This window comes from Thamnophis elegans, chromosome 11 (assembly GCF_009769535.1).
Source record: "Thamnophis elegans isolate rThaEle1 chromosome 11, rThaEle1.pri, whole genome shotgun sequence".
In the NCBI taxonomy this organism is placed as follows: domain Eukaryota; kingdom Metazoa; phylum Chordata; class Lepidosauria; order Squamata; family Colubridae; genus Thamnophis; species Thamnophis elegans.
Window position 1 is genome coordinate 69,619,380 of NC_045551.1, and position 27,675 is coordinate 69,647,054.

Genomic DNA, 27,675 nt, shown 5'->3' on the forward strand with positions numbered 1-27,675 from the left:
TCATCCATCCATCTATCTATCTAATCTCCCATCCATCCATCCATCCATCCATCCATCCATCCATCCATCCATATAATCTTTCATCCATCCATCCATCCATATAATCTTTCATCCATCCATCTATCCATATAATCTCCTATCCATCCATCCATCCATCCATCCATCCATCCATCCATCCATCCATCTAATCTCCCTCCCTCCCATCCATCCATCCATCCATCCATCCATCCATCCATCCATCCATCCATCCATCTAATCTTCCACCCACCCACTTAATTTAGACAGTCCTTTCTCAACTCATCTTATTAGGAAAGGCCCAGATTTGATGTGACTCTTTAGGGATGTTCTTCTGCTTCTCCACTAGATGGCAACCGACAAGAAACATTCAAAGTCCTACACAAATATGACTTCAGGCTGAGGGTCAGAGCTTCTGTATAGGTAGCCCTTCACTTGCAGTTCATTTAGTGACCATTCAAAGTTACAACGGCGCTGAAAAAAGTGACTTACGACCATTTTTCATACTTACGGTTGCTGCAGCACCCCCATGGTCACATGATCAAAATCCAGATGCTTGGCAACTGACTCATATTTATGGCGGCTTCGGTGTCCTAGGATCAAGTGATCCCTTTTGCAACCTCCTAACAAGTAAAATCAAGGGGAAATCCAGGTTCACTTAACAACCATGTTCCTTACTCAACAAATGCAATGATTTACATAACAACTGTGGAAAGAAGCATCGTAAAATGGGACAAACTCACTCAACCAATGTTTCACTTCATTTAAATTGCTGGGCTCAATTGTCACCGTAAGTCAAGGACTGTCTGTGTAGCCTCCTACTTACAAGTTCCAAATTTAATATTTAACAGCAGATAAAGAATTATTATGTACCTTGTGCCACGTAGTGTTTATTAAAATATTTCTTTGAATTGTAACGTTTGGCTTCCGTTTGCACAATTCTAATTTCAAAAATGGAAATATTTTCTCTCTCTCTCACCATCAGCCTGGAGCCTGATTTGGTGCTGGCAATCTAGCCAAACTTGGCTGATCGCAAAAAGATAAGCAGATGTCAACTTGGTTAACATTTGGTCGATCAGAAGGTCATCGGTTTAGTGGTTCATATCCCTAGCAGTGTGTAACGGAGTGAGCTCCCGTGACTTGTCCCCAGCTTCTGCCAGCCTAGCAGTTCAAAAGCACTTAAAATGCAAGTAGAAAAATAGGAAGCACCTTTGGTGGGAAGGGAGCAGCGTTCCGTGCACCTTCGGCATTGAGTCATGCCGGCCACATGACCACGGAGACGTCTTCGGACAACGCTGGCTCTTCGGCTTTGAAACAGAGATGAGCACCGCCCCCTAGAGTCGGGAACGACTAGCACATATGTGTAAGGGGAACCTTTACCCTTACTAAATATTTGGATAGAAAATCCCAGGGATCAGGCTGAATTGTTTCAAACCTCTTCCTCCAACGAGGCACTTGCAAATTATTTCTGTATGTCTCAGGAAAACCTCAAGAGTTTTGCTCAGGGAGATTATCTTTTCCTTCAAGGGACACCCAACAATTTTCTGGGGGAAAAAAATAACACCCTAAAGCAGTGGTTCCCAAACTTGGCAACTTTAAGACTTGTGGACTTCAACTCTCAGAATTCTCCAGCCAGCAGAGCTGGCTGGAGAATTCTGGGAGTTGAAGTCCACAAGTCTTAAAGTTGCCAAGTTTGGGAACCACTGCCCTAAAGTACAAAATTGTAGTATTCTCACTAAGGGCTCTCTGAAAGAGACCAAACAGTGCTTCACTGTTAGTTGGCAAGGATTTTCTTTTAAGGGGGGAAAAAACATGATTTCTACAACTTGCCTTATAGTTTCCTTGTCCTGAACAAAAGTTCGAATTTGCCTGCAGAAACCACTGGAATGCTGCTGAAAAATTTTACCCCAAAATGTGTCTATTTACCAAGTCATCACACAGAAGGCCTTTTTCTCAGATACAAAGCTGTTTTTAGTCCAAACTAAGATGTTGTTGAGAGTCTGGAAAGAGCGCAGAGAAGAGCAACAAAGAGGATTAGGGGACTGGAGGCTAAAAAAATATGAAGAACGGTTGCTGGAATTGGTTCCGACATAAGCAGGGGGTTGGACTAGATACAGTAGTCACCAACTGGTGGTCTGCGAGAAAAGTTTGGTGGTCTGCAGGAAAATTATTTGCAATTTTTATATTGCACTAAATCAGGGATCCTCAAACTACTGGGACGGATACATGCAATGAATGTTTGTGTTGCTGCAGAGAGTCTCCCCCTTTGGGGTCTCTTGGGGCGGGTTGGAGGGGCCCAGAAATTCCAACTTGGAGTCTGCTTCAGCCTCCTGGTGGGGGGCTTTGGGCGAAGGCTGGAGGGCCTCGTTCCAGTGGGACTACATCATGGCCTGGAACTGGTTGACCATCTCAACCCACTGAGCCTCCAGGCGCCAGTAACCTGGTCTTGCATTCCTGCAGGTTTTCCCTCTGCTTGGACAGCCCATGCTCCTAGTCCTCAGTGAGGTGCTTCTGATGAGCCTCCTTCTCGGTCAGATCCAATTTGAAGTGTGCTGTTTCGCCAACTCTTTCTCACGGGGGCTGCTTAGCTCCAGCAACGGCTTCCTGTTGGGGCCCTAAGGAGCCCAGGCAGGGAGGGGAGGAGTGGCTGGGAGGGGAGGGGTGAGTAGAGGCCGCTGAGGCACCCCTCAATGTGACTGGCATCAAGTCGGCCACGCCCACCCAGTCACATGACCACCTAGCCACGCCCACCCAGGCGGTCATTAGGCGGATGGTATTAGTGGTCCACGGGATTTAAAATTATGAATTTAGTGGTCAGGCTGTGGACTCCTGGACTGGAAGTCCTCCAAGGTCCCTTCCAACCCTGTTAATTCTGTTATTACCTGAAAATTAATCCACTTATTTATTTCCGGGTACTTGCAAGCCGCCTCCTTCCTCGCAGCTGGTTCTCTTGCTGGTTTACCGCATCGGCCCATCCTACCTTCCCCCTGTTGGAAAGCCATCCTAGCAGCTTTGTGATTTTGGTCTTTCAGGAGTGACAATGAATGAACAAAGGAAGTGGATGAACGTGCTGGGACTGGCCTGATTTCATTCACGACGGAGAATAACGCTCGCTCGGGGCTACATCTCGCTGGTCGCGTTGAGTAAGGAACCTGCTTTGACTGCAGGAGGAAGGGAGAATTTCCATTGTGACAAGGATAGAGAGCAATGGCTTCCAGCTGAGGGGAGCAAGTGGTTGCTTGACTGTACCGTGCGCCAGAACAAGGTTGCAGTGAGAGTCCCAGGTTGGGAAGGGATCTGAACTCCTGAGGTATAAAGCACAAAACCGTTGGCCTGTCACGAGTGATCGTAATGCTCAGCCAGAGAGGAAGAGCAGGGCCTTTCAACCAAAAGACAGGGCAATCTTTGGTGATTTCACAAGTGGTTATATAGAATCAAAATTGAACAGAGGAGAACAGAGTAGAATAGAGTATAGAAAACGAATAGAATAGAAAATAGAATAGAAAATAGAATAGAATAGAAAATAGAATAGAAAATAGAATAGAATAGAATAAAAATAGAATAGAAAATAGAATAGAAAATAGAATAGAAAATAGAATAGAAAATAGAATAGAAAATAGAATAGAAAATAGAATAGAAAATAGAATAGAAAATAGAATAGAAAGAATAGAAAATAGAATAGAAAATACAATAGAATATAGAATAGAAAATAGATAGAATAGAATAGAATAAAAATAGAATAGAATAGAAAATAGAATAGAATAGAATAGAAAATAGAATAGAAAATAGAATAGAATAGAATAGAAAATACAATAGAATAGAATAAAAATAGAATAGAATAGGAAATAGAATAGAAAATAGAATAGAAAATAGAATAGAATAGTATAGAAAATAGAATAGAATAGAAAATAGAATAGAATAGAAAATAGAATAGAATAGAAAATACAATTGAGTAGAAAATACAATAGTAAAAAATAGAATAGAAAATACAATAGAATAGGAAATAGAATAGAATAGAAAATACAATAGAATAAAAAATAGAATAGAATAGAAAATAAATAGAATAAAAAATAGAATAGAATAGGAAATAGAATAGAATAGAAAATACAATAGAATAGAAAATACAATAGAATAGAAAATACAATAGAATACGAATAGAATATATAGAATCGAAGAGAAGAGAATGCAGAATGGAGAATAGGATAGGATAGACTAGAATAGAATAGAGAATAGATTAGAGAACCAAAAATAGAATAGAATCTAGAATAGAATCTAGAACAGAACAGAACAGAAATACAATAGAATAACAGAGTTGGAAGGGACCTTGGAGATCTTCTAGTCCAACCCCCCGTTTAGGCAGGAAACCCTACACCACTTCAGAAAAATGGTTATCCGACATTTTCTTAAAAATCTCCAGTGTTGGAGCATTCATAACTTTCGGAGGCAACTTCTGTTCCACTGATTAATTGTTCTCACTGTCAGGAAATTTCTCCTCAGTTCTAAGTTGCTTCTCTCCTTGATTAGTTTCCACCCATTGCTTCTTGTCCTGCTTTGAGGTGCTTTGGAGAATTGCTTGAACTGATTGATATTGTATTACACAACACAGTCCTTTCAACTGTTCCAAGAAGTTTCCACACCCATTTGCACTGTTCAGTTGATCCTGAGGGCACAGATAAAACCTCCAAGTGGCTTTTGCAATCCTCAGAAATAGCGCTAAGGACCAGAATGGCTACAAGGAACACAAATCCTTTAGTCAGAAATGAAGAAGCAAAACCTCTTCAAGGAAAAATGAAGTCCAGTGGCCTTTTGAAAAAGCACCTTTGGGACAGAGACAAGGTGGCGCAGTGGTTAGGGTGCAGTACTGCAAGCCACTTCAGCTGACTGTAGTTCTGCAGCTCGGCGGTTCAAATCTCACCGGCTCAGGGTTGACTCAGCCTTCCATCCTTCCGAGGTGGGGCAAATGAGGATCCAGACTGTGGGGGTGATATGCCGACTTTGTAAACCGCTTAGAGAGGGCTGAAAGCCCTATGAAGTGGTATATAAGTCTAACTGCTATTGCTATCTATCTATCTATCTATCTATCTATCTATCTATCTATCTATCATCTATCTATCTATCTATCTATCTATCATCCTATTGATCTATGTCTGTCTATCTGTCTATCATTCATTTATTCATTCATCTTTATCTATCATCTATCATCTATCTATCTATCATCTATCTATCTATCTATCTATCTATCTATCTATCTATCTATCTATCTATCATCCTATTGATCTATGTCTGTCTATCTGTCTATCATTCATTTATTCATTCATCTTTATCTATCATCTATCTATCTATCTATCTATCTATCTATCTATCTATCTATCTATCTATCTATCTATCATCCTATTGATCTATGTCTGTCTATCTGTCTATCATTCATTTATTCATTCATCTTTATCTATCATCTATCTATCTATCTATCTATCTATCTATCTATCTATCTATCTATCTATCTATCTATCTATCTATCTATCTACCTACCTACCTACCTACCTACCTACCTACCTACCTACCTACCTACCTACCTACCTATCATCTATCTATCTATAGAGATGGCGCAGTGGTTAGGGTGCAGTACTGCAGGCCACTTCAGCTGACTATTATCTGCAGTTTGGTGGTTCAAATCTCACCGGCTCAGGGTTGACTCAGCCTTCCATCCTTCCAAGGTGGGGCAAATGAGGATCCAGACTGTGGGGGCGATATGCCGACTTTGTAAACTGCTTAGAGAGGGCTGAAAGCCCTATGAAGCGGTATATAAGTCTAACTGCTATTGCTAGTGCTAAGTCTGTATATAAAAGCGAACAAGACGGAAACTCAACTTTTCACTAGAAAGAAGTGTATGTTGACATCACACCTTGAAACCCTGTTGGTGGCCAATGCTGGAATTGTGGTTGCTCCTGTGGGTTTGCACCCTCCTTCAATGGCTCCTTCATTTGCCTCTGAGTGACGCCCCGTTTCAGGATTAATTCAATGCTTAAAACAAGAAAAGTGTTAATAAAAAAAAAAACGGGATGCAAAAGATAAAATAATAGCAACTACTAAATCAGAATGAACAAAAATTATGCTTCCAGTAGTTCTGCTTTAGCTGGAAGGAAAGGCTTAAATCGTATATTTGTATGGATGGAGGACTCTTAATAGAAACATAAAAAGCGTTGGTCTCGTTGGGCAATTTTTCACCAAATCATCCAAAACGTCAAAGCAACAAGAGTTATTTGTATGTCTTAACACGTCCCCTTTTCCTTGTATTTAGTCTATTTTGTGAGTGTCTTTAGATGGGTTTACGTTACCCGGATTCAGATGGAACATTTCCATGCGACGGTATGTGACACCACATTAACACGGAATATTGTACGATATTCATTCCTACACGCAACACACATCACACACGATTCTCTTCAACAACAGATACTTTACTCCCGCCGTGAGCCCATCCCACTTAAATGATTTTTTTCCCCTACTGGTGAGCCAAATTTTTGCCATTTTGGGGGAATGTCCGTGTGTCCCCCTTCTCACTGGTGTCAGAGGTCTGTGTGTGTGTGTAAAGCAGAAATAGCAAATTTGGGGGTAATTATAACATTAAGAAAAGATTTATGATGGAAAGAACAAAAAAGAAAGTTATGAAGGGGAGGGGGAAATGCTAACAGCATAGGAGGGTGTACATGGAAGGCTATTTTCCAATGCACCAGGACAAGAAGCAACGGATGGAAACTAATCAAGGAGAGAAGCAACTTAGAAATAAGGAGAACAATTAACCAGTAGAATGACTTGCCTCCAGATGTTTTGGGTGCTCAGCCCTAGAAGCCTTTAAGAAGAGATTGGACAGCCACTTGTCAGAAATGGTATAGGGTCTCCTGCTAGAGCAGGGGGGTTGGGCTAGATGACCTCCAAGGTCCCTTCCAACTCTGTTATTCTAAGTTATTCTAAGGAAAGGAGGAGGAGGAGGACTGTGAAGTCCTTGGTTTTCTCTGGCCTTGCTTGTTTTCTTGCAGACGTTTCATCACCCAACTAGGTAACATCATCAGTGTTAGAAGGGAATGGGGATTGTGGGGAGGAGGAGGAAGAGGAGGAGGAACAAGAAGAAGAAGAGGAGGAGGAGGAGCACTGTGGGGTCTTTGGTACTCTCTGAGCTTGCTTGTTTTCTTGCAGATGTTTCCGTGGCACGACATAACCGCGAACGTCAAAAGCGCGCTGACAACACCGCGGCGCTAAAACCGCGATGTCAAAAGCGCGCCGACAACAGCACACCGACAGAAGCGCGATTTAACTTAAGGTAAGGTTTAGGGTTAGGTTTAGGGTTAGGTTTAGGGTTATTTTTAGGGTTATGTTACAGTGCGCTTCTGTCGGCGCGCTGTTGTCGCGCGGTTTTGACGGTGCGGTTTTGTCAACGCGCTTTAGTCTACCGCAGTTTTGTGGTGGAACCAGATGTTTCATTACCCAACTAGGTTACACTATCAGTATTAGAGGGAATGAGGATCGTGGGGAAGAGGAGGAGGAGGAAGAAGAGGAGGTTTTGAGGTCTTTAAGAGGCTTGCTCCAAACTTTCCAAAATAATAGTGATAATAAAAGAAGGAGGACGCTACAGTCTTTATCTTTAGGGAGAAAAGAGTATCCATAGTGGGAAAGAAAGAAGGGTTCTCCGTTCCCAAAGAAGGTGTGTGTGTGTGTGGGGGGGGGACGGGACAAAGCGCCGAGGTCTCCTTTCCCTCCGTCCAAGATGTGTCACAGAGGAGGAGGAAGAGGAGGAGGAGGAGGAGACAAGGCGAAGTGCACTCCCGGCGTCGGAGACCCAGCAGGGGCAACGGAGAAGCTACGAGGAGAGCTGGTGGCGTCGACGAATCTCTTCACCCCCCGCATGACAAGGGACCCCCAAAGCGACCCCATCTGCCTTTCGGTCAAGCCTCCCCTTCGCGTGGCACTCTACCTGTGACCCAGGTGCTTTTTATTCATTCCCTCGGGATCCCCTTTTCCTGCTCGGACTGCGGGGCAAACCCTTGGCCTTCTAAAGAGGGTCTCCACCCGAGGAGGCTCTCTGGATAGAGGGTGGGGGGCGTCGCGGGGAGCCTTGGACCTCTCGGCTCCGGATGGCAATCTAGAGCAGTGTTTCTCAACCTTGGCCACTTGAAGATGTCTGGACTTCAACTCCCAGAATCCCCCAGCCAGCATTTGCTGGCTGGGGAATTCTGGGAGTTGAAGTCCAGACATCTTCAAGTGGCCAAGGTTGAGAAACACTGATCTAGATGCCCCCGCTGCAACTGCGAGTCGAGGGCTGAGCGGGGAAGGGGGTCGGGGACGGGACCCTCGGAGGGAGCGGAGACCCTGCAACGCCGAAAGGTGAATAAGGGGGGGGGAGGAAGGTACCCCCAACTCCCGCACCCCCAACCCCCGTGGAGTTCAGCCTCTTTGGACGAGAAGCTCCCGAACCGGCGGGTCCTCGGACTACAGCGCGGCTCGCTTCCCACGGGGATTCTGGCTTCCCGAAGCGCTTTCGTCACCTGCAGGGTCCGCGGCGGGCTTAGGAGGGAGCCGCGTCTTGGATCCGAGAGCCGAGGTGGCGCAGTGGTTAAATGCAGCACTGCAGGCTACTTCAGCTGACTGCTAGTTCGGCAGTTCGGCGGTTCAAATCTCACCGGCTCAGGGTTGACTCAGCCTTCCATCCTTCCGAGGTGGGTAAAATGAGGACCCGGATTGTTGTTGGGGGCGATATGCTGACTCTGTAAACCGCTTAGAGAGGGCTGAAAACCTATGAAGCGGTATATAAGTCTAACTGCTATTGCTGTTGCTATTGCTATTGCTATCTATCTATCTATCTATCTATCTATCTATCTATCTATCTATCTATCTATCTATCTATCATCTATCTATCTATCTATCTATCATCCTATTGATCTATGTCTGTCTGTCTGTCTGTCTGTCTGTCTATCTGTCTGTCATTCTATCTATCTATCTATCTATCTATCTATCTATCTATCTATCATCTATCTATCTATCATCCTATTGATCTATGTCTGTCTGTCTGTCTGTCTATCTGTCTGTCTATCATTCATTTATTCATTCATCTTTATCTATCATCATCTACCTACCTACCTACCTACCTACCTACATCTATCTATCATCTATCTATCTATAGAGATGGCGCAGTGGTTAAATGCAGCACTGCAGGCTACTTCAGCTGACTGCTAGTTCTGCAGTTCAGCGGTTCAAATCTCACCGGCTCAGGGTTGACTCAGCCTTCCATCCTTCCGAGGTGGGTAAAATGAGGACCCGGATTGTTGTTGGGGGCAATATGCTGACTCTGTAAACCGCTTAGAGAGGGCTGAAAGCCCTATGAAGCGGTGTATAAGTCTAACTGCTATTGCTAGTGCTATCCGGGCTGGGGCCGCGCAGGCTGCAGGCGCCACCGAGGCAGGGGCGGCCGGCGCCTCCCCCCCCCCGCTCCTCCTCCTCCTGCCGGGTCCCCCGAGAGGGTGGCGGGCGCTGGGGGGGGGGGGGGGGGGGCGGGGGTCCCTCCCGCGGGCGGCGAGGCGGAGGGTGGGGGGCGGGAGGCGAGGGGGCGGAGGGAGGGAGGGAGGAGGAGAGCGGCGATTGGAGGGAAGTTGAGCCGGGGGCGGGGCCGGGAGGCGCGCTCGGCGCTGCGGGCTGCCCAGGAGCCCCAGCCGGGAGGGGCGCTCAGTCGGCCTCGCCCGCCAGCCCAGCTCCAGCCGCCCCCGACGCCCTCCGCTCCCTCCCTCCGCATCCCGCCGCTGCGGCTCCGACACCGCCCGGGCAGCTCCGGCAGGCAGGCCGCGGAAGGAGGCGCGCGCGGAGAGGAGAGCCGGCCCGCCGCGGGGCTCCTTTGTGGCGGCCGGGGCGCTGGAGCCGCGGCAGGTCCCGCGAGCGAGCCGGCTGTCAAGAGCCGAGCGGGGCCGGCGGAGGTGAGGGCGGCCGCTCTCCATGGGGCGCCCCGCAGGCGGCGGAGCAGCGGTCCCGGGGACGCCGCCGGCGCGGGATGCAGCGTGAGCCCGGCCGGCGCGGGACTGCGAGGAGGCGGCAGGTAGGTAAGCAGCGATCCCGGCCGCCTCGGGCGCCGCCACTTGTCCGCGCGGGGCTGCAGGCGAGACGGGCGGCTCCCACGTGGCGGGCGGGCAGTGATGGGCAGGTTGGCCAGGTGCTGCTTTTCCTTCCTTCCTTCCTTCCTTCCTTCCTTCCTTCCTTCCTTCCTTCCTCCTTTTCACTTTCCTTTCCTCCCTCCCTCCTTCCCGTTTTCCTCCCTTCGCCTTTCTTTTTTCCCTTCCTTCCTTTCCTCCCTCTCTCCTTCCTCCCTTCCATCCCTCCCGCCCTCTCACTCCTTTCTCTTCTCTTTCTCCTTCCTTCCCTCCTTCCTTCCGCATCACTTTCCTTTCCTCCCTCCCGTTTTCCTTCCTTCACTCTTCTTTTCTCTCCTTCCTTCCTTCCTTCTTTCCTCTCCCCTCCCTTCTTCCCTCCCTTTTTTCTTTTCTCTTTCCCTCCTTCCCTACCGTTTTCCTCTCGTCGCCCTTCTTTTCTCTCCTTCCTTCCTTCCTTCCTTCCTTCCTTCCTTCCCTCCTCCCTCTCCCTTCTTCCCTCCCTCCTTTCTTTTCTCTTTCTCCTTCCTTCCTTCCTTCCTTCCTTCCCTCCTCCCTCTCCCTTCTTCCCTCCCTCCTTTCTTTTCTCTTTCTCCTTCCTTCCTTCCTTCCTTCCTTCCTTCCCTCCTCCCTCTCCCTTCTTCCCTCCCTCCTTTCTTTTCTCTTTCTCCTTCCTTCCTTCCTTCCTTCCTTCCTTCCCTCCTCCCTCTCCCTTCTTCCCTCCCTCCTTTCTCTTCTCTTTCTCCTTCCTTCCTTCCTTCCTTCCTTCCCTCCTCCCTCTCCCTTCTTCCCTCCCTCCTTTCTTTTCTCTTTCTCCTTCCTTCCTTCCTTCCTTCCTTCCTTCCCTCCTCCCTCTCCCTTCTTCCCTCCCTCCTTTCTTTTCTCTTTCTCCTTCCTTCCTTCCTTCCTTCCTTCCTTCCTTCCCTCCTCCCTCTCCCTTCTTCCCTCCCTCCTTTCTCTTCTCTTTCTCCTTCCTTCCCTCCGCATCCCTTTCGCGGAGGCTCCTGCCCGGGACTTCGAGGCTGGCGATTCGGGGCCGGCCGTCTTTCGCTTCGGCACGGCTGCTGCTGCTGCGGCGGCCGTGGGGCTGGAGCGGTTCCAGGCGCTGAGCTTTGTTCGGGCGAGCGCCGAGCCGGGCGCCAAGAGCTGCGCGGGCGGCCAAGTTCGGGAGCCCGGCGGCTGCTACCTGGCGGGGCTGCTGGGACTCGGAGCGCGGAGCCGGGGCGGCCGAGCGGTTCCTGCGCTCAGGGCGAGCGGAGCGAAGCCGCTTTGGAGACAAAGGCTGCGCTGTGGTCTTGGCGGGCAGGTTCGCTCCGGCCGCCGTTGGTTCCGCGGGGATGGGCGCCCGGGATGCCCCCTTTCCCGAGCGGGTCCCCTCCCCTCCGCCCGCGCGGCCCCCAACCCAGCCGCGGGGGCTCCAATTTGTCGGCTAATGGCTGGGCGTAATTGCTCTTCGCCTCGCTTGACGTTTACATGAGTTGTTGGGTGTCCCGAGGGCAGACAAGGGGAGGGGGCAGCGGAGCCTCTTCCAGGGGGGAAAGAACGCCACGGGCAGGTGCAGTCTACCTGCGACCCAGGCTCCCCGCGCCTCTCTTGCCCGTCGAGGCTGCGGGAAGCCTTCGGGGGTCTCCAGCCCGCCTCCTCCTTTGCAGGCCAAGGGAGGAAAAGTCGGTGGGTGGCCTGATCCGGCCATGCAGACCTGCCCCCCCCTCCGCGCCCCGTTTCTGGATTGAGGTTCGCCGCAGGTGAGACCCGGTTCGCCTAGAAGGGACCGAAATCTCCCCCCCCCCCGCCACGGAGAGGGCTTCTGCCAACGGCTTCCCCGGGGATTCCTGGCTTCAAAGTCCGCCTGCAGCCTTTTGCTTCCCCTTCTCGCTGTTGGGTTTGGAGCGGATGAGGCTCTGGGTTCAAGGTTGGTGTCTCTTCACTTCCAGGCGTTGGAGAGTCAACTGGGAAGGGCGCTCAACATGGGAACCCGGATTGTGCTGCTGCTGTTTCTGGGGAGCTTGGCGTTGGCCGAGGCAGCGAGAGGTAAGAAGGCCAAGGAAATCCTCTCGGAGGAGGTTTAATTTGTCTTTTTTAAAATTCAGAAAGTGCCTAATAGTGACCCTCAACACGGACCCTTTTCTCTTCTCTTTCCTTCCTTCCCTTCCCTTCCCTTCCTTTTCTCTTTTTCCTTCCTTCCTTTTATCCTTCTTTTCTGTTTTTCATTCCTTCCCTTTTCTCTTTTCCTCCCTCCCTCTTTCCTTCCTTCCTTCCCTCCCTTCCCTCCCTTTTCCCTTTTCCCTTCCTTCCTTCTATCCCAACTTTTCTCCTTCTCACTCCTTCCTTCCCTCATTTTTTCTTTTTTGTTCCTCCCTCCCTCTTTCCTTCCCTTTTCTCTTCTTCCTTCCCTCCCTCCTTTTTCTTCCTTTAATTTCCTTCCTTCCTTCTAGCCCCCCTTTTCTCTTTCTCCTTCCCTCCCTCATTTTCTCTTTCCTGTCCCTCCCTCCCTCTTTCCTTCCTTCCTTCCCTCCCTTCCCTCCCTTTACCCTTTTCCCTTCCTTTCTTCTATCCCAACTTTTCTCTTTCTCACTCCTTCCTTCCCTCATTTTTTCTTTTTTGTTCCTCCCTCCCTCTTTCCTTCCCTTTTCTCTTCTTCCTTCCCTCCTTTTAATTTCCTTCCTTCCTTCTAGCCCTCCTTTTCTCTTTCTCCTTCCCTCCCTCATTTTCTCTTTCCTGTCCCACCCTCCCTCTTTCCTTCCTTTCCTTTTCTCGTTTCCTCCTTCCCTCCTTCTTTCCCCTTTTCTCTCCTTCCTTCCTTCCTTCCCTCCCTCCCTCTTCCCCTTTTCTTTCCCCTCCTTCCCTCCCTCCCTGCAATGGAAGGGTTGCCCCTCAATCACTCCTCCTGCCCCCTTTGTGTATTTCCACCCTGCCCACGCAGGCGGGCTCTCTGTGGCTTTTCCGTGGCTGTTCCATGGGAGGTGTGAAAGGCCACGTTTCCAGTTCGCAGTCTGCAGGCCGAGGAAAACAATTGCATTCCTGGGTGGATCTGGGCAGCCTCTCCCCTCCTCTAATCTCTCCCAGCCCTGCTCTGCCTAATTCTCCCAATCGCACTAACTAAACAAACAAATCCATTAACTTCCCGGGAGTGACAGACAAATGACAGTTCCTCAACCGCCAGCGAGAGAGTGCAGCTTTAGCCCCATGGCTCCAATCCACCATCGGATCACCCTGCTTTACGTCGGGCCCTTAGAGCAGGGGTGGTGGGGGCTGAACTGCAGGCAGGCGGACAAGTGTGAGATTAAACTAACCAAGGTTTAAAGAACTGGCCCAGGTTTAGGATTCTTCCTGCCTTTCCTTATCGGAGGACCCAAAAAGAAACTTTTTAGAGTTGGCCTCTGCTTTCTTACTAAAGGAGCCTTCTTCTTCTTCTTCTTCTTCTTCTTCTTCTTCTTCTTCTTCTTCTTCTTCTTCTTCTTCTTCTCGTTCCTCTTCCTCCTCTTTGTCTTCTTTTTCTTCTTCTTCCTCCTCCTCTTCCTCTTCTTCTTTTTCTCCTCCCCTCCTTCTCCTCCTGCTCCTCCTTCTTCTTCTTAAACATGGGAATGGGCCCCGTTGCAGAATGGAACTCTAAAGGCTGTTTTTAGATGATCTTCTTCTTCTCCTTCTTCTCCTTCTCCTTCTTCTTCTTAAACATGGGAACGGGCCCCGTTTACCCCACCCCCCCTGCCCCAACTGAAGTTATTTTAAAGTACAGGTTGTCCTCGGCTTACAACATTTCATTTAGCGACCCTTCAAAGTCACCATGGCACTGGAAAAAGTCACTTAGGACAGGTTTTTTTGGATGATGGCCGTGGCGTCATGCGTGGTCAAAATCCAGATGCTTGACAGCTGGCTCATATTTATGACGTGGGGGTGGGGGCCCTCACGAAATATCTTTTGGCAACCTTCTGATCAGCAAAGTCAGTGGGGAAGCCACGTTCACAACCCTGCTGCTAACCTCTAAGATGAGTTACCGTCATTAACTGAGGACTACATGTACAGAGGGCATCTTCTACACAAAAAAAGGCTTCTGGGGTTCTACCAGAAACGGTCCATGCTCCCCTGGTGGAGAGGAGATGACCCAGCCTCCCTTTGGGGCTGGCTGGTTCATCCAGGAACAAGGCCTTGGTCATCCGTGGGTGGAATCACCAGTGGGTTATAGCCCTCAGGTCATTCTTTGAAGCTCCAGCTGACAGCTTCTCTCTCCCTCCCTTCCTCCTACCTTCTCTTCCCCTCCCTCCCTCTCTCTCCTCTTGTAACTGTGGGATTATGAGTGGGCAGACAAGCTGTCAGGCTCCCCACGCCAAGACTCAACAGTCATTTCCAACTCTCTTGACCCTACATGACTTGGGACTTGACACGGGACCCCGCTTGGCGAGATCAGGGCTCTTCCTGCAGATAAGCATCAAGTCATGGAGGAGAGTGGGCTGACTGTTGCTAGTGAGAGTGTGCAAATGCTTTGATGCCTTCGGGGAGTTTGAACTTCTGTTGTTTTTAACTCCCAACTTTCCTCCGAATTAGCAGAATCTTGGCAAGGTGCTTTTGTGCTGGAAACTGAGCGGGTGTTACATGTTTATATAGGCCTGAGAACTTCTGGTTCCTCATCTCATCTCCCTTCCTCCCTCCCTCCTTCTCTCTCTCCCTCCTTCTCTCTCTCTCTTCCTCCTGCTCTCCCTCCTTCCATCCCTCCTCTCCCACTTTCATCTCTCCTCTCTCTCTCTTCCTTTCTCTCCTTTCCCTCCCTCCTTCTCTCTCTCCTTCCCTCCCTCCTCTTCTCCCTTTCACCCCCCTCTCCCTCCCTCCTACTCTCTCTCCCTCCTTCTCTCTCTCCTTTCCTCCTGCTCTCCCTCCTTCCCTCCCTCCTCTCCCCCTTTCATCTCTCCTTCTCTCTCTCTCTTCCTTTCTCTTCTTTCCCTCCCTCCTTCTCTCTCTCCTTCCCTCCCTCCTCTTCTCCCTTTCATGCCTCCTTCTCTCTCTCCCTCCTTCTCTCCCTCCTCTCCTCTTTTCATCTCTCCTTCTTTTTTCTTTAAAAAAAAAACACAAATATGTCATCATTTGTCAATCATTAAGACATTGAAGTACAATTTTTTTTTGATGTGTGTACCCCTCCCTCCCTCCACCCCCCCCACCCCCCCTCCTCCTTCCCCCCCCCCCCGACTTCCCAGAACTCTCTCTCTCTCTCTCTCCCTTCCTCATCCTCCATCTCTCTCCCTCCCTCCTACTCTCTCTCCCTCCTTCTCTCTCTCCTTTCCTCCTGCTCTCCCTCCTTCCCTCCCTCCTCTCCCCCTTTCATCTCTCCTTCTCTCTCTCTCTTCCTTTCTCTTCTTTCCCTCCCTCCTTCTCTCTCTCCTTCCCTCCCTCCTCTTCTCCCTTTCATGCCTCCTTCTCTCTCTCTCCCTCCTCTCTCTCCCTCCTTCTCTCCCTCCTCTCCCCCTTTCATCTCTCCTTCTCTCTCTCTCCCTTCCTTCTTCTTCTTTCCCTCCCTCCTTCTGTCTCTCCCTCCTCTTCTCCCTTTCATCCCCCGCTCCCTCCCTCCTTCTCTCTCTCCCTTCCTCCTGCTCTCCCTCCTTCCCTCCCTCCTCTCCCCCTTTCATCTTCTCTCTCTCTCTTCCTTTTTCTTCTTTCCCTCCCTCCTTCTCTCTCTCCTTCCCTCCCTCCTCTTCTCCCTTTCACCCCCCTCTCCCTCCCTCCTACTCTCTCTCCCTCCTTCTCTCTCTCCCTTCCTCCTGCTCTCCCTCCTTCCCTCCCTCCTCTCCCCCTTTCATCTCTCCTTCTCTCTCTCTTCCTTTCTCTTCTTTCCCTCCCTCCTTCTCTCTCTCCTTCCCTCCCTCCTTTTCTCCCTCCCTCCTTCTCTCCCTCCCTTCCTTCTTCTCCCACTCCCTCCTCCTCAGGGTTTAAGATGAGTGTCCAAATATCCAAATATGGATGCTTCTCTCTGGTGTTTCTCAACCTTGGCAAGTTTAAGATGGCTGAGCATGCGGAATTCTGGGAGTTGAAGTCCGCCCATCTTAATCTTGCCAAGGTTGAGAAACACCAGTGAGAAGCATCCATATTTGAATGTAAACAGAGAACTACCTTCTCTTGTGTATTGCTGAGCTTTCCCAGAGGTCAACCATTGAGTAGTGACAGCAGCATTATTACTATGTTGTAACCACGTTGCCTGCAGCCTTAAATCTAGCCAAAAGGTGATATATTTGGACTGCTTTGGGAATAGATGGACTGTTTCTCAGGACAAACTGATCATGTCTTAACTCTAGCAGAGGAGCAGCAGCAGGAAAATGCTTGTTAGCCTTTAGGCAGGTGACAAAACCCAGAATTTGAAACTTTCTTCTCAGAATGGCATAATGGTGAGTGACCATGCCCTTTGGCTACAGATCAAAACATTGTTTTTCACCCAGATATTCTACATGGGACACGTGCAAAAAAAAAGAATATTTTTTGGAGAATGATCAGAATCCCCAAATGAGAGACTTTGAGAGGGGGGGGGGTTTGGAAACCTCAACCTTGAGAAAATTGAGTTTCAGGGGACCTGAGAAGACTCTTTAAATACCCCAAGCCGATCATTATCTGTTCTTTTGTCATCTCACCTTGGGAATGAAGGGGGGCTGAAATGGTGTTAAAATGACTGGAGAGGAGTTTCAATTGATGGCTTTGAAAATGTGTTAATGGGATGAGGAACTTGACAATGAAGACTTGGCTCAAGAGGTTGATGGGTTCATTACTGGACCATCAAGTCATTTGCAACTCCTTGTGACAAGAGAGGTTGACTCTTTTGTCATGGGTGATCTCTCCTTCACCTGTTCTTTCAACTGAGGATGTTAAGCCTTCCCTTAACTGGGCCTTTCCAAATCAAGGTGGATATTGAGGGATGCTTCACTTGGAGCACCCTTGGGTTGGATGACTATGATTCTCTTAATATGTATTTTTAAAAGGGCTATTCATTGGCGAACTTTAAAAAGTGTTTATATTTCATGTTTGTTTATGCAATTTTTGTAGTTGCCTACTCGGACCAAGTGACTCTGTACAGCTCACAATGCTAAATCAATGAAACAATTCAAACAGTAAAAAATAAAAACACCCAACAACCATTTTTCTTAAATAGTAATACAGTAAAAACACATTACTTTGGAAATGTTTTGAAGTCAGGTATTTCTAGACTTTTCATCGGAGAAATGAAAACTCCAATTATTTAATTTGGCCAACTTGCCCTCAATGCTCGTCCTCAACATTTTTCATATTTTTTTTTTTATGAAAGTGTGGCCTCACCACCGATTCTCAAATCCCCAGGGCTCTTTTATCTGACTGTCGTAGATAAGAACATCTTTCAATATTCAACAAAAAGTTAACATTACTTAAGTTTTTCCTGAAATGAAGTCGTGTCAACATGACAGCTGCTTTACACAATGCATAGCAAACCGTCGATCAGAATAGAGCTTGGAAGGGACCTTGGAGGTCTTCTAGTCCAACCCCCTGCTCAAGTAGACCGTTTCAGACAAGTAGCTGTCCAATCTCTTCTTAAAAACCTCCAGTGATGAAGCACCCACACCCATTCTGCTGATTAATTGTCCTCACAGTTAGGAAGTTTCTCCTTAATTCCAAGTTGCTTCTCTCCCTGATTAGTTTCCATCCATTGCTTCTTGTCTTGCCCTTGTCCTTTGGAAAATAAGTTGACCCCCCCCCCCTCTTCTTTCTGGTAGCCCCTCAAATACTAGAAAACTGCTACATTGTCCCTCCTAATCCTTTCCCACCCCCCTAGACTAGAGATACCCAATTCCTGCCACCGTCCTTCATATGTTTTGGTCTCCAAGCCTTTAATCATCTCCGTTGCTCTTCTCTGCACTTTTCCCAAAGTCTCAACATTTTTTTGTAACGTGGTGACCAAAACTGGATGCAGCGTTCCAAGTGGGGCCTCCCTAAGGATTTACAAAGCGGTATTCATAATACTTTCAAGTGATTTTGATTCTACGCCTCTGTTTATGCAGCCCAGGATTGTGTTAGCTTTAGACAAATCTTTTCCACCAATCTTTGCTTTGTCTTTTGCAACACACTCAGCATAAAATGGGAGCTACGGACTCTGCATTTCCAGACATTTGGGCTCGTCACCACGTTTGCTCTTGATTCGCTCCGTCGATCTTTATAAAAACACCCCAAAGAAAACAAAACCAGAACAAGAATCTCTCTCTCTCTCTCTCTCTCTCTCTCTCTCTCTCTGTGTGTGTGTGTGTGTGTGTGTGTGTGTGTGAACAGACTCGCAATTCACCGATGATTTGGATGGAGAAAACATCTGTGATTTTTATTTGGCGCATTGGAGCGAAAGGTGATAAATCCTCGCTTTATATTCCGAAGCGAAGCCCATGAATATATGGGATTGTTGCAGGTCTGAAGCAGTGCGGGGTGTGTTTGCACAAACCGTGCCATCCAAGTGCGCGCCCCGTTCAGGTTCTCCCCTCCTGAGTTCACAAGTCAGATAAACATCGTCTGTCTCGCATTTGGTGTGTTGCCCTGATTGCACAGTCTCCTCATTGTAGTTTTGTAAACATGGCAAGGAGCACTTTGACTAATCTAACGGTTCCATTTCATCAAAATCCATCCAATTTTCAGGAAGAAATCCAGCCAATAACTCCAGGCTACCTTCTTACATTAAGTGCTTAAACTTAATTTTGAGCGTAAGGAAGAAAAATGTAAATTGGGAACAGAGACCTCTTGGAATAAGCTTTGATTTGTCTAAGTTTCTGCCCTTTTTTAGCCCTCTCTTTCGCTCTTTCCTTCCCTCCCTCCCTCCCTCCCTTTCTTAGCTGCTGAAGAAAAGGTTCATTCTTGGCTGGAAGGAAATATATATATTTCTGGGCCTGGTAAATTTATTTTATGAAAGATTTACACAATCTTCGGTATTTGGTGGTTATGGGGCTCTGGAGGGACTGTGGGAAGTCGTGCCATGAAGCAATCAGGTTCTCCTTCTTTTTAAGGGTTCAATCATGGAGATTTCTGCATTTGAATAAAAGAGGTCAGATTACTAATATTTCCAGATACAATTCGGGAAAACCTTATTTTCTTTGAACATGGCAGGACCTCACCACTGTTATCCTTTTGGCCAGGTTTATGGATCTTGTGTCAAAACGTAACTTTGGGAAGCTTAGCAAATTCATACATCCGTTGGGTTCCATCGCTTAGTGATTCATGCAAGACTCATTCTGGATTTGTTTCAAAAAAATAACTGTCAGTGAACCTGGACTTATGATGATGGTCCCTCTGAAAATATCCCATTGCAGCCCCCAAATTTCTCCCCCCCCCAGTACAACTGAAATGCGGTAGGGGGGAAAATGTTTGGTAGCTGTCAAAAGTGTTCACAGATGATGTCTATGAATTAAATTCTTGAAAATTTACATCTTTGCTAGCACTGAAGCAAGAAAAGGGAGTTTATGTACAGAAGTTGTGTTTTTTAATCCTCTCCTAAACAAAGCTGAATTGGAATTCAGTAGCCCTCGACCTGTGACCACAATTCAGCCAAAAATGCATGTTGCTAAGCGAGACATTTGTTCAAGTGTGTTTTGCCTCATTTTATGACCTTTCTTGCCACGGTTTTTAAGTGAATCATTGCAGCGGTTGAGTTGGTAATCCAGTTATTAAGTGAATCTAGCTTTCCTGTTGACTTTCGCTTGTCAAACTGTTACAAAAAAAGGGCCAGGTGATACTGTGACCGTCATAATTGTGAATCAGTCAATCTTGATCACATGGCCACGGGGACATTGCAAGGGTCGTTGGGAAAACAATCATAGATCACTCTCTCAAGCGGTCTTGTTATAACTTTGAATGGAAAAGCCGAGGTGGCACAGTGGTTAAATGCAGCACTGCAGGCTACTTCAGCTGACTGCAGTTCTGCAGTTCGGCTGTTCAAATCTCACCGGCTCAGGGTTGACTCAGCCTTCCATCCTTCCAAGGTGGGTAAAATGAGGACCCGGATTGTCGTTGGGGGCAAATATGCTGACTCTGTAAACCGCTTAGAAAGGGCTGAAAGCCCTATGAAGCAGGATATAAGTCTAACTGCTATTGCTATTCCAAAATATGCATGAAGGTGGGTCATCTAAGCAATTGTCAATTTCCTTCATTGCTTGGCTCCGGAGCAAGAAAACAGACTTGGTAGAAATCCTCGCAGTAACATGTCTGTGCTTGTGGTCAAGACAATTAATGGAGCCAAACGGAAAGGCATCCGGACTTCGTTTTTGTCAGGGATTAATATTGGGGCTGGCTGCAAATAGGAGCAGCAAGAAAAGGGCTTGTTTCCTCCTGGGTGGAAATTAGATCAAGGGACTTGAATCGGTTCCTTGTATGGCTCATCGGGGAGGGAGGGACGCCGTCCTGGCAGCCCCTCTTTCACCACCGGGATTTATGCTTTCCTTACCTTAAGGAGGCGTAGAAATGGGACGATTTGTGACTTGACAGATTGGCCAGAGTCGGAAGGGGCCTCGGAGGTCATCTAGTCCAACCCGCCACCCTCCCACCCCACCCAAGCAGGAGACCCTACAACTGTGATGGAGAACCTATGGCAGGCGGAGCCATTTCTTATTTTTCAGTATTTTTTTTTCTTTTTTTTATTATAATATACTTTTTTTATTTTCCATTTTCATACCATATAATCACATGTATACTATTACATAGCCAATGTCCTATTGTATTAAGTAGTAATTACATCAGTTCCACTTGTCATCAACGCCCAGAAAGATAAAAACCCATTATTGGCTCTTCTGCTCTCCATACACCTCTTTCTTCTGCCTCTCTCCTACCTCCTTCCTTCCCTCCATCATCCTTTTCTACTCTACTTCCCCTTCCTTTCTCCTCTCTCTACATTCCACTCCTCCTTATCCTCCTCATCTTCCCCCCCTTACCCTCTCTCCTATCCCTCTCTTCCCATCTTTCTTCTCTCCTGTTTGCCACTCTTCCTCTCATTGGTGTATTTCCGCTTCCATACTACTCTACTTCCCCTTCCTTTCTCCTTCTCCTCTCTCTTCATTCCACTCCTCCTTATTCTCCTCATCTTCCCCCCTTACCCTCTCTCCTATCCCTCTCTTCCCATCTTTCTTCTCTCCTCTGCTTCCCACTCTTCTACATCCTGTCTTCCCTCCATCATCCTTTCCTACTCTACTTCCCCTTCCTTTCTCCTTCTCCTTCTCTCTCTTCATTCCACTCCTCCTTATCCTCCTCATCTTCCCCCCATACCCTCTCTCATATCCCTCTCTTCCCATCTTTCTTCTCTCCTCTGTTTCCCACTCTTCCTCTCATTGGTGTATTTCCGCTTCTGAGCAAACTCCATTCTATGTTGATGGTATTTATGCATCCATATCAATATACTTAACATATTAGATCTTCTGCTCTCCATACACCTCTTTCTTCTACCTCTCTCCTACCTCCTTTCTTCCCTCCATCATCCTTTTCTACTCTACTTCCCCTTCCTTTCTCCTTCTCCTCCCTCTTCATTCCACTCCTCCTCATCTTCCCCCCTTACCCTCTCTCCTATCCCTCTCTTCCTGTCTTTCTTCTCTCCTCTGCTTCCCACTCTTCCTCCCATTGGTGTATTTCAGCTTCTGAGCAAACTCCATTCTATGTTGATGGTATTTATGCTTCCATATCCATATACTTAACGTATCCTAGTTTTAAAGAAAAAATAAGAGAAGACAGTATACATGTGCAATCATATTACTTTAAAATCTAACACCCCTCCCCGCCTGTCAATTTCCTGACAGTGAGAACAATCAACCCATGGAACAGCTTGCCACAAGAAGTTGTGGTTGCTCCATCACTTGAGACCTTCAAGAAGAGACTGGGCTGCCAATTGTCAGGAATGGTGTAGGGTCTCCTGCTTGGGGTTGGACTAGATGTCCTACAAGGTCTCTGCCCACTTTGTTAATCATAAGTGAGACCTGATTGGAAACCACATTTTTCAGCCCAGTGGTAACGTTGAACAGCCGTTCAACCGTCCTCATAAGGACTACTGCCCTGCGTTGGTTAATGTGAGTTAAATGTTGCAAATATTTCATGTTAGCCCACTTCTCAAGGCAATCCTAGTTTCTGGAAGAGTTTTCTGTTCTGGGCTGGCATTTTTCTGAGGTAGCCATAACCTTTGGTAGCTTTTTGGCTCAGCCGCATCCTGTAATCGCATCGATACATTAATATATTACATTTGAACCCAGGATCTGGTTGAACAGGTTCTGGTTGCAGCTATTTTAACTCAGGCACTGAGCAGGGGGGACTGGATTCCACTTCAGGCTTTGCTGCATTTCCTTCCTGAGGTGAAAAATCAGGTTGAAATTCAGGCCACGGACATAAACTGCCCACGCTTTCCCATTAGAATATTTGACGATCCCTTGTGGCTACCAGGGTAACGAAGGGGCAGCTTGGAAGCCAGGTGGACGGTATGAAAATCTCGGTGGGGAGGGGGTTTTGGGTGGGTGGGTGGGTGTCATTTGTTAGCTCTTCTTGAGAACACCCAAACAGAATGTAGACTCCTGCAGAGCATTGAAAATAGCATCTCCCCTAGGCAGTTTTCATTGATAATGGACTTTATTTGGGGGCCAGGAACCAAATTGCAGTCACCATACGCGAAATGTCTTGAAGTTTCTACTTTAAAGAGTGACGGCTTTGTAAGAGGAATCAAGGAAAATGATTCTTTAATCATCTGTAGACTTCCTACTTCCTCCCTCGCTCTCTCCCTCTTTTCTTTCTCCTTCCTCGTTTTCCTTCCTTTCCTCCTTTCTTTCCTCTCTCCCTCCCTCTTTTATTCCCTCCCTCTCTCTTTTCTCCCTCTCTCTCCATTTTCCTTCCTTCCCCCCCTCTTTTCCTTCTTACCTCCCTCCTTTCCAGTTTTCCTTCCTTCCCTCCTCTTTTCCTTCCCTCCTTCATCTTTTCCTTCCTTTCTCCCTCCTTCCATGTTTTCCTTCCTTTCCTCCTTTCTTTCCTCTCTCCCTCCCTCTTTTATTCCCTCCCTCCCTCTTTTCTGCCTCTCTCTCCATTTTCCTTCCTTCCCCCCACCTCTTTTCCTTCCTACCTCCCTCCTTTCCAGTTTTCCTTCCTTCCAGTTTTCCTTCCCTCCTTCTCTCCATCCTTTCTTTCCTTCCTCTCTCCTTCCATTTTCCTTCCCTCCCTTCCTCTGTTTTCCCTCTCTCTCCATTTTCCTTCCTTCCCTTCCTCCTTTTTCTTCCTCCCTCCCTCTCTCTCTCTTTTCCTTCCTTCCCTTCCTTTTTCCTCCCTTCTTCCCTGTTTTCCTTCCCTCCCTCCCTCCTCTTTTCCTTCCTTCCTTCCTTTATCCCTCTCTCCCTGTTTTCCTTCCTTCCCTCCCTCTTTTCCTCCCTTCTTCCCTGTTTTTCTTCCCTCCCTCCCTCCTCTTTTCCTTCCTTCCTTTATCCCTCTCTCCTTGTTTTCCTTCATTCCCTCCCTCCCTCCTTCATCCCTCCCTCCCTCCTTTCTCCCTCCCTCCCTCCTTGTTTACTTCCTCCTTCCCTCCCTTCTTAGATCTTGGTTGAAGTTGACATTCCCTTCCCATAGCATGTGGGTGGAAGCGCCTGAGATGACAGATAAGAGAAATGCACTCTTTAGTTTTCTGGATTCCCCGACTTCACCAGCTGTCCATCAAGTTGAAAGCGGGGGAAAACGGTTCCATTTAGGCTCCTCCCAGAGCCCTCCAGGTGTTGGGCGCAAGGGATACCTTGAACCCTGAAGCCAAAGCCCCTCCCCTTCAAGGGCTCCGCCTGTTCCCCGCCTCCTTCCCCTCCTGCTTCCTTGTAACAGACCCCTGTTTACATTTCCCTCCCCGCCTCCTTCCCCTCGCTTACGGTTTGGCCAGAGGAAACGAATTAACATAATTTACTGTTTTAAAAACAAGACACACGCCCTGCCCAGGCGCCCAGCGGGAGAAACCCTCCGGTGGGCCGATTCAGAGAGAACAAAGCCCTGATTATGGAATGCAGGTTTTCGATTCACGCCCCTTTTGGAAAGGAGACTGCCAGGATGGTGCCCAGGAGCCTGTAACAAACCCTAAGCCACAGTTGGCACAAAAGGGGCAGGCATTGTTCTTGGTGGAAATTGGAGGGTTTTTTTTTTTTTAGAGGGAAAGCGCCTGGAGCCAGGTCTTTGAGATGGCAAAGTTCGGTCACAACCTACAGTTTTGGAGTCTCAAGAATAATTTCTAGAAAGAGGGTGAATTTTGAGATGGAAGCAGGAACCGCGGGGACGGGGATGGGGGGGGGGGATTTGGGGGGGTAAGAAAAATGCAGCGAAATGGACCGGATACGGAAAATCTCATTTAAAAAAAGAGAGAGAGCGAGCAAATTTTCCATGATGTCTTAATAACCTGCCACAGCTCTGCAGCAAAGGCTAAAGGTTGGCGTCTTGGGATGGGCCTCCTGGATTCCATCTTTTCTTGAAGTGGCACCAAAAAAAGCTCCTTGCTTTTCTACCAACAGAATCGGATGCCTAGACGGTTATAATGTCAAATGAGACCTTGGCTTTTGAATGAGCCACGGTGGCGCAGTGGTTAAATGCAGCACTGCAGGCTACTTCAGCTGACTGCAGTTCTGCAGTTCGGCTGTTCAAATCCCACCAGGCTCAAGGTTGACTCAGCCTTCCATCCTTCCGAGGTGGGTGAAATGAGGACCTGGATTGTTGTTGGGGGCGATATGCTGACTGTAAACCGCTTAGAGAGGGCTGAAAGCCCTATGAAGCGGTATATAAGTCTAACTATTGCTATTGCTATTGCTAATTCTGCGGGACCGAACTGAAGCCAAACACACTGTGGTTTGTGCGTTGGGGGGCGGGGGGCGAGAGCTGCAGTTTTATAGCAAACGTCCTTTTTCAGTCTCGCTGCTGCAATGCTGGCCACATTTCCTCCTCCCCTCTCAAGACCATTTCAGGTGCCAGGGAAGAGAAAGGTAAAACAAGGAGAAATTAGATCCCTCGTTCGGACAACTTTGGTTGCCCACTTTGTGGATGTTGGTGGCACCTGGTGGACGTGGAAAAGTGGCACTTTGCAGCCTTCAGTCCTACCTAATCTTATGTACAATCACAGCCATGTAGCCCACAGAACATGGTGACATCCAAGAGTCTTCAACTTGCCTGCCCAGCGTAGGTCTCTCACAGAAGATCAGGAGTTGGTGATGTATCTCAGATACTTGGCCCTCAATGGCCCAGAGCAGGGATCTCCAAACTCCTTGGCCACTTGAAGATTTGTGGACTTCAAGACTTGGCAATTTAAAGCCTTGTGGACTTCAACTGCCATGCTGGCTGGGGAATTCTTGGAATCAAAATCCACAAAGCTTAAAGTTGTCAAGGTTGGAGACCCCTGATCTAGTTGTTTGACTCTTGGGCTTCCAAAGAGCTTCTGCTAAAGGATCTTACATAAACTTACTAGCTGTAGAATAAAAAAAAAACTGGATAACAGGATTAGTAGTGGAGTTGAGGAAGGCTGGTATCTCTTCCAAGGAGCTGATTTTGTTTCTTTATACACATCCCTGCCGCCAGGATGGTGAAATCTGGATCCTCCTAAGAAGATCTTCAGAATGTTCCTTTCTGTATATAAGGAAAAAATGGGTAACACAATAGCCCACATATTGTAATTTGGGAGCATAAAGTGACACTACTAGAGCAAAACACTTTTTAAAAAATTTCACATGTAACAAAGCATTAGAATCAAGATCACGTGAAGTGTTGATACCACTTTATAAGGCCTTGGTAAGGCCACACCTGGAATATGGCATCCAGTTTGGGTCGCCACGATGTAGAAAAGATGTGGAGACTCTGGAAAGAGGGCAGAGAAGAGCAACAAAGATGATGAGGGGACTGGAGGCTGAAACATATGAAGAACGGTTGCAGGAACTGGGGATGTCTAGTTTAATGGAAAGAAGGACCAGGGGAGACAGGAGAGCAGTCTTCCAATATTTGAGGGGCTGCCACAGAGAGGAGGGGATCAAGCTATTCCCCAAAACACACAAGGCATTTGTCTCTGGTGTATCATGACCAATTTTGGTCACCATGTTATTTAAAAAAAAGTTGTGATTCTGGAAAGGCTGCAGAAATTAGCAGCAGATTAGGGGACTGGAGGCTAAAACATACGAAGAACAGTTGTAGGAACTGGGTATGTCTAGTTTAATAGAAAGAAGGACTAAGGGAGACATGATAGCAGTGTTTCAATATCTCAGGGGTTGCCCCAAAGAAGAGGGAGTCAAACTATTCTCCAAAGCAACTGAGTGTAGAACAAGAAGCAATGGGTGGAAACTAATCAAGGAGAGAAGCAACTTAGAACTAAGGAGAAACTTCCTGAGAGTGAGAACAATTAACCAGTGGGACAACTTGCCTCCAGAAGTTGTGAATGCTCCAACACTGGAAGTTTTTAAGATGTTGGAGAACCATTTGTCTGAAGTGGTGTAGGGTTTCCTGCCTAAGCAGGGGGTTGGACTAGAAGACCTCCAAGGTCCCTTCCAACTCTTTGTTTTTCTGTTATGAGAGATATAACGGAATGGGGAGGAAGAGAACAGCAAAATATTTTGCGGTCTTGGAGAAATGCAACTCAGTGGCTAGGAGCTGTGAAAAAGTCAGCCCTTTTTTGAACATTTCAATGTGGCCTGTTTCAAATGATTTTTTTTTTCCATTTGAGGTTGTGGCATGTAACGTTGGTTTTAATGCTTTGTTTAAAACCTGTGATTGTTTGCTTTAGTGGTTCTTTTTATTTTATTTTGTTCAGCTGAAAGCTCTCGGATGCCTTTTTTGTAAAACCAAACAGAACCAAAACAGCTGTTAAATTTATTGCAAAAGAATTCGGTTTGTTTTAGCCGGCGTAACAACGAGGGATTTTCCCCCCTTAATGGTACATTAGTGTCTGTTGGGAAATAAGGCTTCCTTCAAAAATCTTGGAAAGGAAAAAAATAAAATAAAGGGAATGACTAAACTCAGGTGGTTTTCTGAGGGCTTCTGAGAGTCAAAATATTTCTATAAATAAAATTAAAATACTTAAGAAAAGGCTTGAAAATTAAAAAACAACAACACTATACCTGTATTTTAATATAATTCTATGATACGGCTACTTTGGAAGGTGGAATAAGGTGACCTAGAGATAACTCAAAATAACAACTACAATCCAAATACAGGCTGTCCTTGACTTATGACCACAATTGAGCGTAAACTTTCCGTTGCTAAACGAGACCTTTGTGAAGTGAGTTATGCCTCATTTTTCGACGTTTCTTGCCACCGGCGTTAAATGAATCGCTGCAGTTGATAAGTTAGCGACACGGTCGTTAAGCGAATCTTGCTTCCCCGTTGACTTCACTTGTCAGAAGGGCGCAAAAGTGGACCGTCATAAATGTGAGTCGGTTGCCAAGCACCTGCATTTTTATCATGAGACTTTGGAGATGCTGCCGGTCACAATTTTTGGACCTGTTATAACTTCGAACAGTCACTAAATGAGTTGGGGTAAACCAAGGACTACTATATTATTATTTAGCAATAAACTAAACTACCTATTTAGGTTTTT

General features: G+C 47.2%; 1 protein-coding gene across 1 annotated transcript in view; it reads left to right on the plus strand.

The window, feature by feature from the left end:
* The first annotated feature begins 9,723 nt into the window (after window positions 1-9,723).
* FGFRL1 (fibroblast growth factor receptor like 1) overlaps window positions 9,724-27,675 on the plus strand; it is a 141,506-nt gene continuing 123,554 nt past the window's right edge. The window contains 2 exon segments of the mRNA XM_032226945.1: window positions 9,724-10,093; window positions 12,077-12,173. Of these exon segments, the coding sequence (XP_032082836.1) occupies window positions 10,049-10,093; window positions 12,077-12,173 (142 nt within the window). The 5' untranslated portion in view covers window positions 9,724-10,048.